The sequence below is a fragment of the Perognathus longimembris genome, chromosome 1, assembly GCF_023159225.1.
Source record: "Perognathus longimembris pacificus isolate PPM17 chromosome 1, ASM2315922v1, whole genome shotgun sequence".
Taxonomy (NCBI): Eukaryota; Metazoa; Chordata; class Mammalia; order Rodentia; family Heteromyidae; genus Perognathus; species Perognathus longimembris.
This window is the reverse complement of record NC_063161.1, coordinates 101,921,733-101,934,945: the sequence shown is the minus strand read 5'-3', so window position 1 is coordinate 101,934,945 and position 13,213 is coordinate 101,921,733. Positions and strand designations below refer to the sequence as shown.

The 13,213-nt window shown below is 39.2% G+C and overlaps 1 protein-coding gene across 1 annotated transcript in view; it reads right to left on the bottom strand.

Annotated features, from left to right (window-relative positions):
* Slc1a1 (solute carrier family 1 member 1) overlaps positions 1–13,213 on the bottom strand; it is an 83,278-nt gene that overhangs the window by 15,224 nt on the left and 54,841 nt on the right. Inside the window, exons 3-6 of the mRNA XM_048356483.1 lie at positions 7,219–7,311; positions 5,199–5,313; positions 3,707–3,749; positions 1,350–1,445 (exon numbers count right to left, since the gene is read on the bottom strand). Of these exons, the coding sequence (XP_048212440.1) occupies positions 1,350–1,445; positions 3,707–3,749; positions 5,199–5,313; positions 7,219–7,311 (347 nt within the window). The remainder of the gene's footprint in view (positions 1–1,349; positions 1,446–3,706; positions 3,750–5,198; positions 5,314–7,218; positions 7,312–13,213) is intronic.

Sequence of the window (13,213 nt, the reverse complement as noted above, 5' to 3'; positions counted from 1 at the left end):
GTCCCATGAAATTTTATGCCTGGGCTGGCTTTGAATTGCTATGCTCAGATCTCAACCTCCTGAGAAGCAGATTATAGGCATGAGACACTGGCACCCAGCTCAGCTAGAATATTTTGACTGCATGACCACAGCACAAGGTCGTGTGTGTGTGTGTGTGTGTGTGTGTGTGTGTGTGTGTGTGTGTGTAGTACAAGGGGGGAGGGTTTCAGTGAGATAATTCTATAGATGCATACAATATACTTTGAAAAAACAGCAGGCTAAGGTATGTAAGAAAGAAGAGCCAATACCAAGATGGCATGCAATTATCTACATAGCCAAGGTATGAGTTTACAGGCCTTACACAGAGTCTGAGACATGCATGAAAGCATCAAGGTTAGGGAAGCTAGGCTTGAAGAGCAGGCAGCCTGAAGACAAAGCACGTTCCATAAAGATGGCAAGCAAAGGTGAAAGGCCCATATGGTACTCTGGGTCATTATAATTTGTTTGAATAATTCTTATTCATCCTTTACCACCCCCAAACTGACGTGCCTCTCTGCTGAATGTTCCCCAAAGCATCCAGTTCTTCCCTAGTGTAATACTTATAACTCTGCCTTCATATGAGGGACAGAGGCCAAATCTGTCTTTCAGCAGGCTTTGGCATATGGAAGATGCTCGGGAAAATATTTGTGGAACCAACCAGAAGGCAAGAATAAGGTGCAATTGAGATGGCAGATGTGGATAGAAGAGAGGGTTTCCCTGGGAAGTAAGCTGAGAAAATGAAAAAGAAGCCAGGCCATGGAGGGCCTCTGACCATAGGAGAAGTTGGAGAAGGCCTATTTAATTTGAACCATACTTTCTTCCTTCGTTCCTAACCTCCTTCCCTCCCTCCCTCTCTCTCCTCTCTCACGCTCTCTCTTTTTCTTTTCAAGACATGGTCTTACTATGAAGCAATGGTAGCTTCAAACTCAACCTTCTGCTTCAATTTCAGTGCTGGGCTTACAAACATGCACCACCATGCTTAACTTTAATTTGAATTCAGAAGTCTACTGAAGAGTCATATATATGGACAACACACACACACACACACACACACACACACACACACACACACACACTTTTTCCTCCTTCCTTCTTTTCCCTTTCCCAAACCAAGTCTTTCCTCTTCTAGTGAAGGCAGAGAACATTTGGACATTTACTACAGACTTTTTGCAAGTCACTGTGAAAATACCTGAGTACTGATTTGGGGTTACAAGTAAGGTTGAGTGAGGACATGCATTTATACATGTGGATTCTGTCATTGTCTTTCCCTCTTATGCTCATTCATGAGTGAAACCCACCTAAGGGGAAGGATGTGGGCAATAGAATCATACCTCAGCAAGTGTGGTCATTGTGGTGGTGACAGACACCTCTGTAGCATTCTTCACAGGATCAGTGGGAGGCTTTACTTCTTCACGCTTGGTTTTGTACTGCACATTGGAGAAAAATAAAGACCAACATACCAGTAAGACACAAGCACAACCATGTTCACTGCAGCACTATTCACCATAGCCAAGCTATGGAGTCAGCCCAGAGGCCCCTCAAGGGACAGAAGAGATCAAGAAAATGTGGAATATATACACAATGGAATTTTACCCATCCATTAGAAAGAGTGATAGTGTATTATTTGCAAAAAAAAAAAAGGAAAGACTTGGGGAAAAAATAACATTAAGTGAAGTCAGACCCAGAAAGACAACAGTTGCATATTTTCCCTCAGTTGCATATGTGAATGTTAGAATTAGTTCATAAACATATATGTAAAGACATTATATGGTATGCAAATATATTAACTGAAATATAATAGGTTCAAGGGAGAACTCTAATAGTGTAATCCCTTAAAAAGGCAAAGACAAAGTTCAAAAAATAAATACCAGGAAGCAGGTATTTGAAAGGGGTGATGTGAAGTCAATAGGAGAGGACCAGAAAGAATGAAGGGGGGGCAGGGAATTGCAGTCAAGAATTCAGTGTAAATCCTACAAATTTAAGAAGAGTGAGGGAAGTGGTGGGTGAGGAGGGATGGGAAAGAATGTTGAAAGTGGTGACTGATCAAGATATACTGTATTCATAAACTGCTTTGTTAAATGGCAACTTCTTTTTGTACAACTACTTAAAGATAATAATATAAAATTTGGGAAAGAATTTAAAAAAGAGTGTTCTAAACTTCTGAGACTAGACCACAGGAATGTGATTTATTTTGCTCAACAAATGTCACCAAGAGACTTTACCTATAGAGCATCTGTTGCTTCTAATTTTTGGTAATCCCTTGAGAGAAGTTTTGGAACTAAAAATGGTGGTGTTGGAACACTCAAGCTCCTGCTTCTCAACACTACCATTCAATGTTAGATGTTTTATCATGAGGGGCAAATGACAGAGAAAGAACCTGAGAGAAAATATGCTTTGTCAAGAGTTTCACTCAAACAGACGTATAGAGATTCTTGTCAATCACATTTTACTTTCATTAATTATTTTTAATCTGGAAAATACTTCATTACTTTGATTTATTTTTTCTGTACTGGAGAGTGAGTGTAGGGCCTAATATGTTAAGCAAGCACTCTAGTGCTTAAGCCATTTGTACTTTTGTTTCTGTCTGAGACAAGGTTTTGCTGCTTCTACCTTTGCCCCAGGCAGCCTTGAACTTTTGGTCCTCTTGTGTCCATCTCCTAAGCAACTAGGATTACAGTATGCATGATTACTCCCACTGGGTCACTACGAGCATAATAAATACTGTGAAAGATTAAGCTACAAGGGTTGTACCAGAATCAACAATCCTTTTAGGGCTACTCAGTGACTGAGATTTCTGTTAATTTTCTTCCTTAAGCCTTACTTGGTTCTGTGGGGCTCCCATACAGAGGTCTAAGAAAGAGCTAGTGTAGCTTTACACCAGGAATAAATATTCTCCTCCCCCAGGCCTCCACAAACACTGAGAACCTTACAGATGAGCACTGTGGCTGATCTGAAAGGGCTCCCCTGAAATAGAGGTGGTACTGTGCAATATCATTGCCATTTTTTTGTTGGTAGACACAGAGGTCTCTGTTCATGTAATTTATGCAAATGCATACAGCTGTTTGTGATAGACACAGCTGTCTTAAAGTGTACAGATAAGTAAAAGAAAAAACAAAACACTTGCCAGTGGAGTGAAGAAGGTATTAAACAGTCCTAAAGAGAAAGCCAGTGCTTTGCAGAGTGCCTGCAATGGGCACATAATGACTAAGGAAAATATTGAATCTGGGGAGCACCTGCCACCCTGTGTGAGTTAAATAGGAATGGTCACCATGAGAGAGATGGGAAATAGGAAATGCAAAGCCCTTTATTCATGGCCTTGCATCTGCAGAGCTTTCCAAATGTAGCAAGCTTTTCCAAACCTGGCCCTGGAGCTCCACAGTGTAAACAATTTTACTTTTCATATCAGAGAAGGTATGTTTTAAAACATCCATTGTTTCGGATTATTAATTTGTCCTATTTGAACCCTACCAAAGGGAAATGCATGAAGAAAAAGGGAGCAGTGTGATTGATGACAGGCACTTTATTGTGCATGGAAAGATCTGGGATATAAAACAGAAGAGTCACCTGAAACCTCATCATTCACAGGTGATGGGTTAATTCCATTTCTTGGCTTTTAGAAGGAAAAAATGTTATTTAACCAGTAATGGGAAGAATAGAGCAACTCATGGGCAAAAGTCATTAACATTACCTGCTGAAAACAGGCTTGGACAAGGTTCTCAGGAAACATGTTCCTGTTAAAGACAAAAAATATTGTTATATTAGAAAAAAAGTTGTTTCTTATTGTTTTACTAAGTTCATTAATGGAAATGAAAGTAATACAATATAGAATAATAGGAGAAAACACTATATATGATAAATGATATATAGAATAATATATACTATATATAAAATATAATATGTATAATAATATATTATTAACATAATATAAAATGAGCACTCTGAGTTCTCTTCTAGCTTCTCTGCATAATACTTCTTTGTTTGAAATCTTATGGTAAGATTAAATCTTGTATTAAGTATTAAATTTTAATAAAAGGAAGTATTGTATTAGGTACTTAAAATATTAATCTTGTATTAAGATTTCCTGCTGAGCCAAAGGAAGTATAGAAAATTCCCTTAATCAATCATCATTTAAGTGATTAATTGAGGGACACACTTGCTGTCTGTCCTCAAGGAGATACTACACTGTCAGCTGGACACTCACAGTCAAGAGTTAATTCTTTCATTATCTGTACTCTTCTGCTTGCATAAATGAGGCAACATGAACATAAAACAGGCTCTTGTATTTCGTCTCAAATTCTTAACACTGATTGCAAGTTTCATCATGATTGCCGAATTAAATATTATATAAACCAAAGAAATCTGAGTGTGAAAAAGAAGGCATGGTTTCTACTGAAAACGAAGCTAACTGCCTGGAAACTCAATAAAGCCCAGTGACGAAAATTTCTGCAGTTCAATCAGGTAAGGGAAGACAATTGAAATGGGAAGAAAAACTGGGAGAATTTAGCACTCAGCTTTCTTCCTTTTTTTTTTTAAACTTTCTCAGCTTAAGTGTTTTGTTGTTCTACTTTATAGAAATTAAATCTGAAAACTATAGATGACACATTTAAAGGATAGAACTTCAGCAGAAATGATGTGAAATAAAAATGAATTGACACACTTGAAGAAAGACAATGACCTACATTAAAAAAAGGTGAATAAATGAACTAAGTTTCAAGTGGAAGAAAAATGTGTAATGCATTATCCAATAGCATTTTTAAGAGTTTCTACTTTAGTTACTACGTTCATTGAACTGACTTGTTTCTGGCTCTGGCTGTTTTCGAAAAGAGAGTTTCTGCCACACAACTCAATGAATTTCTCCAAGTATATTTATCATCCAACCTGGCCCAGCTTCTTTATATGCAACTACACTTCCTGCATCTCTGTCATCTTAAATCCTCACACAGGAGCTTATTGCTTTCTTTCATTCTTCTTAAAGCTTTGTGTCTACAAATAGAAATTGTTGGCTATGTAGTTTGTGAGGTCTAGGGCAAACTTAAGATGCACAATAGGATATAATTAATGAAAAATTTCAGGACAGAAACATCCGAGGTATGTTGCCTTAAGCAAACTACAGGTATGGAGCCTTAGGCAAACTACACAGATGGCACACCCAGGAAGTCACATGTTGGCAAGTCTCTCACCTGATCAGGTCTAACATGGCATCCACTGTGCTCACTTCTGGAGTGTTTCCTACCCTGTTGATCTCAGTTACCTTCTGGGTGACACCAGGTTTGATGCTCACCACCAGAACAATACCTGTAATCAAGACAGCATGCAAAGGATATTAAGAGCCTTCCATGGCACCCAGCACCACAGTGGAAACAAATAACGATTGGGCCCCTGAGGTCCAATCAAAATGCTGAGCCATTGCTGGGAAGTTAGTGTTTGCCTTAGTCACTTTTTCATTGAAATGACTAAGCAGAAGAATTTCTCTTCCTCTCTCTATTTCCTTTTTTCTCTTTCTCTCTCTTCCTCTTCTTCTTCTCTTTTTATTTCCTGCTCCCCTTCTGGAAACATCTGCCGATAAAAATGGTTTTTCATCTTTTCTTTCTTATTCTTCAATATTCTTTTTCTTTTCCTTTTCCTTTTGTGGGTTGTAGGGCTTAAAGTCAGGGCCTAGGTACTGTCCCTCCTTTCTTTACCACTTTGAACCACAGCTCCAGGTTGTCCGGTGGTTAATTGGAGATAACAGTCTCTTGGATTTTCCTACCTGGGCTGGCTTTGAATTGCGATCCTCAGATCTCAGCCTCCTGAGTAGTTAGGATTACAAGCATGAGCCACCAGCACTCAGCTTTCTTTGTTCTTTTGTAAAATGATATTTTAGTAGCTGTACCAAAGGGGTTTCAATTCAACATGCCAGTTGATGAGTAATGCATCTTCATATTCCAACCCCCGGAAATTTCTTTAATATCTTTTTTGTAACATTTACACATAGATTTTGGCCTGTCCTTATGAGGACAAAACTTGTCCTCTAAGCCAACCTTGTCTTGTCTTCTTTCCATAGGACAGGCCTTCTTGAAGGCTCTCATGTGGGAAAGTGTCCCCCAGGGGTAGAATGAAGACACATAGGTGGGAGTTGCGAGGATGTCTACACTAAAGCAATGGCTACATCTTGAAGCTCAACTGGGGCCATTGGAAATAATGGAGTCCTGTCTTTTGAGGTGTTGAGGGGTTATAGGAGAGATTTGGACATTGGACATGTTTGACTGGAGGGAAGTGGAAACAAGTCCTCAAGCCATTTCCCACTCCAGGCAGGTGCCCCTACCCTAAAGACGGGGAAATGTTAATCCCAAACTTAGGATTTTGGAGTGTAGAATGGGTCTTGTCTTCTGCTAGTGGGAGGAGTCACTGGGCAATTAGAGAATGTTAGTCCTGTCTTTATAGTCTACTCTTCCTGACCTCAAGGTTACATAAGGGATATAAGGCCAGCTGATAATAAAGTAGTACCTTTTGTCCCAGGAACCTCTTGAGGATAGCTGGCTTTGACTGCAGCCAGGGTTTGGGGTCTCAGGTACCTTTGGCCTATTTCGACTAAAACAAAACCATATCCCTAAATTTCTCATCAATTCGTTAAAGCAGGGCTGTATGGATCTAGTTAGCTGCACTATCAGAGCACATTTGCTTCCTTTCTTCCCGCTATGGACATCTTTTCTTAAAATACCCTATGAGATTACAAAGGATAGACCAAACTTCCTTCACAAAACTAGGTTTAAAGTACAAGAGCAATTCTTCCCTTGTGGAACATTGTCCCCATTAATCAATGAGATTTAGACTTTGTAAGACTTTTGTAGCTGTTAGCTTTTGGTGAAATGGGAACTGCACTGAAAAGCTATCTTACTGGAAACATAGTGTAATTATACTCCATTTTACCCTTACGGACCAATCATCTGGTTTCAGATTATATAAACTCTTGGCTTCACTTCCTTCTACTTAATATGCCTGGCAAGGCACAGCACTGTCACTCACTTTCTGTTTATTACTTGAGACTTTAAAAAGGACATGGTAGCTCAAATCTACTCACTAATGTGTTTTTACATTAAAGATGCTTTTGAGACTTCAAGACAAAATAGTCTAGGGTAACCTGTATCTTTAAAAGGTGAACATTTTTGAATGAAAAGTGACACTTATGTAGAGGAATAAGCTTTTAGGAACAAGTATTACCTAAGATTACAGCAATGATGGTTGTGCAGAAGTAATACACTACAGCACGCAGACCAATTTTTCCAGATACATTGGAATCCAGTGCAGCGACACCTGAAGGAAGAGGAGAGACAAGCTGAAGCACATTCATTCTGAGGTGAAGATTTCTAGGACTGTTGATTCAGTCCTCAAGGTGGGAAATAGCTAAGAGTGTCCCCTGCAGCTCTCAGCACCTCTTTCCCCCCAGCTGGTTAGGATCAGATGATATGAGCAAAAAGCAGCACTTGAAACTGGGCACTGGTGGCTCATGCCTGCAATCCTAGCTACTCAGGAGGCTGAGATCTGAGAACTGGGGTTTGAAGCCAGCCCAGGCAGGAAAGTCTGTGAGACTCTTTTCTCCCATTAACCACCAAAAATACTGAAGTGGAGTTGTGGCTCAAATGTTCAATAAAAGAGCTCAGGGACAGTGCCCAGGCCCTGAGTTCAAACTCCAGTACTGGCACATGCACACATGCATGTGCATGCACACGTACAACACACACACAGTAGAATATTTCAAGTTCTCAAATATTCTTAATGCAGAATTTGGAGGTAGAAATCTAGTGAAGTATGAATTCCTGGGCAGGTTCATTCATTCCCATGGCCTCACTCTCTGCTTTTCTTGGGGACAATCTTGAAATAGTCACAAGGAACCTTTGCTTATGGAATCGCTCTAAGCCACATCAAGATATGTACATAGTGTCACTCAATATACTTTATGACAAACCTGTTTTGCAACTCAGGATCAAGGAAAACTTTACCTTGGAGCTAATTCTTTACCACATCATATGAATCACACGAATCCTGATTGTTTTCCTCTGTTTTTTTTTTTTTTCTGACAGAAAGCTGAGTCCATTGAGAAAAAAATATTGCATGCGGTTACAAAAGTTATATATATATATATATATATATATATATTCATTATAATTACCCTAAAAAACCCAGAAATATAAAGGTGAAAATACAAGTCACAACCACATGCTGGTACATTTTCTTCTAATATTTTTTCCCAATTTTTTGTAAACATAGAAGAGATAATGTTATCATTTTTAACCTTCCCTTTTCTTGATATTGTATTATAAGCATTTACCCTTACTGTTGCAAACTCACCTAAGGATCATTTTCATGGTCACACAAGACACTAGTATGTGGCTGTATCATAATATACTTATGTACTGTGCCCCATACTGCTGGATCTTTAGATTGTCTCAGGGCTTAATTCAATAGTAAATCATAGTAATTTCATTATCCGTCCTGGCTAACATATTTCCTTCCTTTTGTCGTAATTTTCAAATTGCTTCAGGGAGAATAACCTCATCATGTGTGGCTTCTATTGTGAGACATCTTAAAATTTCTGTCTGAAAGGATACAAATAAACCATTTTCAGGATCTCCAAGAATTGAAGAGAAACATGCTGCCATGTCATTAAATCTAATTTCAAATAGTTTTCAGCTGCCAGCAAAATAACTGAGTGTTGCCTAGATTTGAAAGGCTTGTCTGAAGTGTCGCATACAGTTATATTGGGGCAGGAGGCATACATCTTTGCTTGCTAGAGAGATCCTTGCCTTCTATCAAGAATGCTTGTACAAATATGTTCTAACTAGACTTCCACAAAGGGACAAACTGAGAAGCAACTAACACATCTTTTTTTTTTATATATAGCAAGTTGTTGTTTGGAGATTTTAGACCCTGCCTGCATGATTTCTAAAACAAGGATTATATTTTGAGTCACATGATCATCTGAGAAAATGAGTTTGCACTTTCAACATGCTTGAGTTGTTCCATAGCTGATTGAAATGCCTCAAGAACCTAGAAGCAGGATAAAAGAAGAGACTGTCACAATTCAATCCAAAGGAGGGATGGTAAACCCGTACAGCTCTGAGGACACAAAGGTTACTTTTATATCCACTTCTCAGACTATGAAAGGATCCTCCATGTTTTCAGTGACTAGGAAATATGCTCCTCACATGTAATGGTACCCATTTGAGGTGCAGGAAAAAAAAACCTACAAGGAAGCTATCATTCTTATGGCAGCAGAAGCAGTCACTTCTCATTTTAAATACACTGTTCCTTGGACTGTGGACTGCTCCTTTGAAAGTTAATATATTTGGAGATCAGGTACTCTTGTCTCATTAGCAGATACCCTAGGATGCTGGAAAAGGCCTGTCCACCAGCCTCTGGGACATAACAGTATCCATGAAATGAAGAGCATATTGTAGCAGTCTTGCCACCTCCTAGCATAACCTTGATGACACAGTTTATACGTTTTCTTCTTTTTTCATTGGAAAATGAAATAACAACAGAATTCGGTGTGCTGAAGAGAACTTCATTCCCGATGGTAAGATACTTAAAAGTAACATAACAATTATGCAAACAATAAGAAGAACAACAAAAATGTCTAAGGCTACAATTAAAAAATGAATGAGTGATCTTATTTTTAGATGTGTTTTTTTAATAAGCCAACAAAAATACCAACATATAATTTTGCTAAGCATATTTTCTGATTACAAACTGTACCTATCTCATTTTAGATCATTACACTGAGTTCATTATTTTGAGAAATAATTAGCTATTTATTTTAAAAAATGGGCTGGGAATATGGCCTAGTGGCAAGAGTGCTTGCCTCCTACACATGAAGCTCTGGGTTCGATTCCCCAGCAACACATATATGGAAAACGGCCAGAAGGGGCACTGTGGCTCAGGTGGCAGACTGCTAGCCTTGAGGGGGAAGAAGCCAGGGATGGTGCTCAGGCCCTGAGTCCAAGGCCCAGGACTGGCCAAAAAAAAAAAATAATAATAATAAATAAATAAATAAATAAATAAATAAAAATGATAGGCTAAAAAGAAACAAGAGGGAAGTGGTAGAGTGCTAGCCTTGAGCTGAAGCACTTAGGGACAGTGCCTAGGTCCAGAGTTCAAGCCCCATGTCTGACAGACAAAAAAAAAAAGAAAGAAAGAAAGAAAAAGAAACAAGAGTTAGGTGCCTGGCTGGTGGCTCACACCTGTCATCCTAGTTCCTTAGGAGGCTGAGATCTGAGGACAGAATTCAAAGCCAGCCCAGTCAGCAAAGTCTGAAACTCTCATCTTCAGTTAACCAAAAAGCTGTAAATGGAGCTGTGACTCAAATGGTAAAGCATTAGCACAGAGCACAAAAGCTCAGGGACAGTGCCTAGATCCTGAATTCAAGCCCTAGGTTCAGCACCACCCCTTCTCCCCCAACAAAACAAACTAAACCAAACCAAAACAAGAAAACTGGGGAATAGTTTAGTGGTGGAGTGCTTACCTAACATGGTCCTGTGGTTATATGCTAGCATTGCAAAATGCAAACAAACAACCCTAAACTCCATCTCCTCCCACAGAAAAAAGACAAATCAGACTCAAGAAAATCACCAGTTTAATAGAATCCCACAAAACCATAGCCTGCATAAGCATCCACAACCCTGATATTATGGTTGAAATGTCTCCCATAGGCTTGCATATTAGTCCATAGCTGTTGGTGCTATTTTGGAAGGTTCTAGAAATAGTAGGAAGGTGAGGCCTAATTGGATGAAGTAGGTCACTGCAGGGGGTGGAGTGACTCTTTAGGGGTATCTTGATCCTGACTGTCCATTTGTATCACTCCCTTTCTCTCTATTTCCTGTCCTTCATGAGATGAAGAAGCTTCTTTCCCAAATTCTGATGTCCCCATGAATAATGGTTCTGTCCAAACTAAGCAACTATGGACTGAACCCTCTGAAATCATGAGCAAGATAAATCTTTCCTCCCTTACATTCTCTGTCAGGTATTTGGTCCCAGCGATGTGATCAAATGTTACTAATATGCCTGACCTCACCTACGATGTCTTTTGGGGTATATTGTTCTGTTTTGGCAGATTTCCAAACTTAAGTACCCTCCATTCCCTAAAGTGCTGACAAATGTGAACTTCACAAGGAGGTTTCAGTATTGCTCTGCAGTGTGTGTTTGGTGTCCTCTCAGGACTTTCTTCTAGCAGTGAAACAAATTAAATCTATGTGGGTAATTGTTTCCAGAATATATTAATATGTCTTCATTTGTCTTAATGATTTGGGCATGGGCTGTTGCCTCTGCTGATATTTCAGGACTCAACTGGCAATAAAAGACTTCCTAATAATGAGCTTCTTGATGGAAATATCTCGAACAAATGCACCCTGAACAAGTCAGCCAGTACTTTTCAGCTGGAGTAATTATACCTTATAGTCAGCAAAAGTGCTTTCTCTCTCAGCTTTCTCATCTCTCTCAGTCCTAGATGCGGCAGAAATCCATTCAAATCACCAAGATATATGCTACAAAATTAAGAAAAGTACTGGACAGCAGTGTCTCATGCCTATAACCTAGCTGCTCAGGAGGCTAAGATCTGAAGACTGCAGTTTGAAGCCAGCTGGGGCAGAACGGTCTCTGTGAGGCACTTATCTTTAATTAACCACTCAAAAACCAGAAGTGGAGCTGTGGCTCAAAGTGGTAGAGTGTTATCCTTGAGCAAAAATTGCTCAGGGACAGTGCCCAGGCCCTGAGTTCAAGCCCTACAACCAACAGAAAAAAGAAAAGAAATTTAAGAAGAGTGAAGGAAGGGGTGGGTAGCAGAGGGATGGGTGAGAATGTTGAAAGGGGTGACAAGATATATTGTATTAATAAAGTGCTTTGTAAAATAGCAACTCCTTTGTACAATTACTTAAAGACAATAATAAAAAGAAAAAACCAACTGTACTCTTCTACAGCTTCTGCTTTATGTTTTTACTCAACAATGACAGTGTGTGGGTGTGTATGTGTGTGGAATAGCTGCTCTTTAGTTCCAAATTTTGGAAGGCATATAATATGCCACTAGGGATTAAGGTGGTGACCACTGAAAGGAGAAGGGCAGAACAAGGGCAGAGAAACATTAATCTTCAAAACCCTTTATCATAGAGACACTAGAGAACTTAGTAACTAGGAAATGTGTTTCTAGCTGGGCCCTGGTGGCTCATACCTGTAATCCTAGCTATTCAGGAGGCTAAGATCTAAGGATCATGGTTCAAGGCCAGCAGGGGTAGGAAAGTCTGTGAGACTATTATCTCCAATTACCACCAGAAAATGGAAAGTGTTGCTGTGGTTCAAAGTGATAGAGTGCTAGCCTTGAATAAAAAGAGCTCAGGAACAGTGCTCATGCTCTGAGTTTAAGCCTCATAGCCAACAAAAAAGTGTTTCTGAGTGTTCTAACACCCTACCTGCAAATAGTGATGATAATTATAACAAAAGTGATGAAAATTATGGTAACAGACCCTACACTGAGCAATGACTGTAGGTTAATGAGTCATCTTTAATTCATATTAATAACCTTTAACTAATACTATTACCCTATGAAACATCATTATCCCCCTTTCACCAAGGAGAAAATTGTGGCCTCAAAAAAGTCTAAGTAACATGCCCAGGTTCTTAAAGATCATCTATGTAATCCCTAGGACATACTGGCCTCCTCTATATTCAGCAAAATTCAGGGACTTCCAGTGATGTGGAAGTGGCCTATGTTTTTGCTGTTGTCCATCCAAGTAACCACAGCTACATATAGCTAATGGACACTTGGAAGGTAGCTAGTGTGACTGAGGAATTGAATTTAAATTGAGTTAAACTTAAATTCATCTCAATTTATATAACCGCATGTGGGTAATGTCTATCATATTGGATAGCACCTTTTACCTTGCCAGCACCAAGGCAAAGAGAGGAAGACAATAAGTTGCAGTTTCCTGGTTTGTAGTTCCATATTGCCTCAAGGCCTGAGGCTTATTCTTTCCTGGATCCCCCGTACATCATTATCATTATCATCATCATCATTTTATTAATTATTATTATTATCATCCAAACTTTCCACATGACAGGAAGAGGTCTGGTTTTTCAGGTTATCTTCCTGTTACCAATAACCCATTTCAAAGGTCTGCTTTGTGTCAGAGAAATGTGGAGCTTACCAGGTTGTCTCTTTAGAATTCAC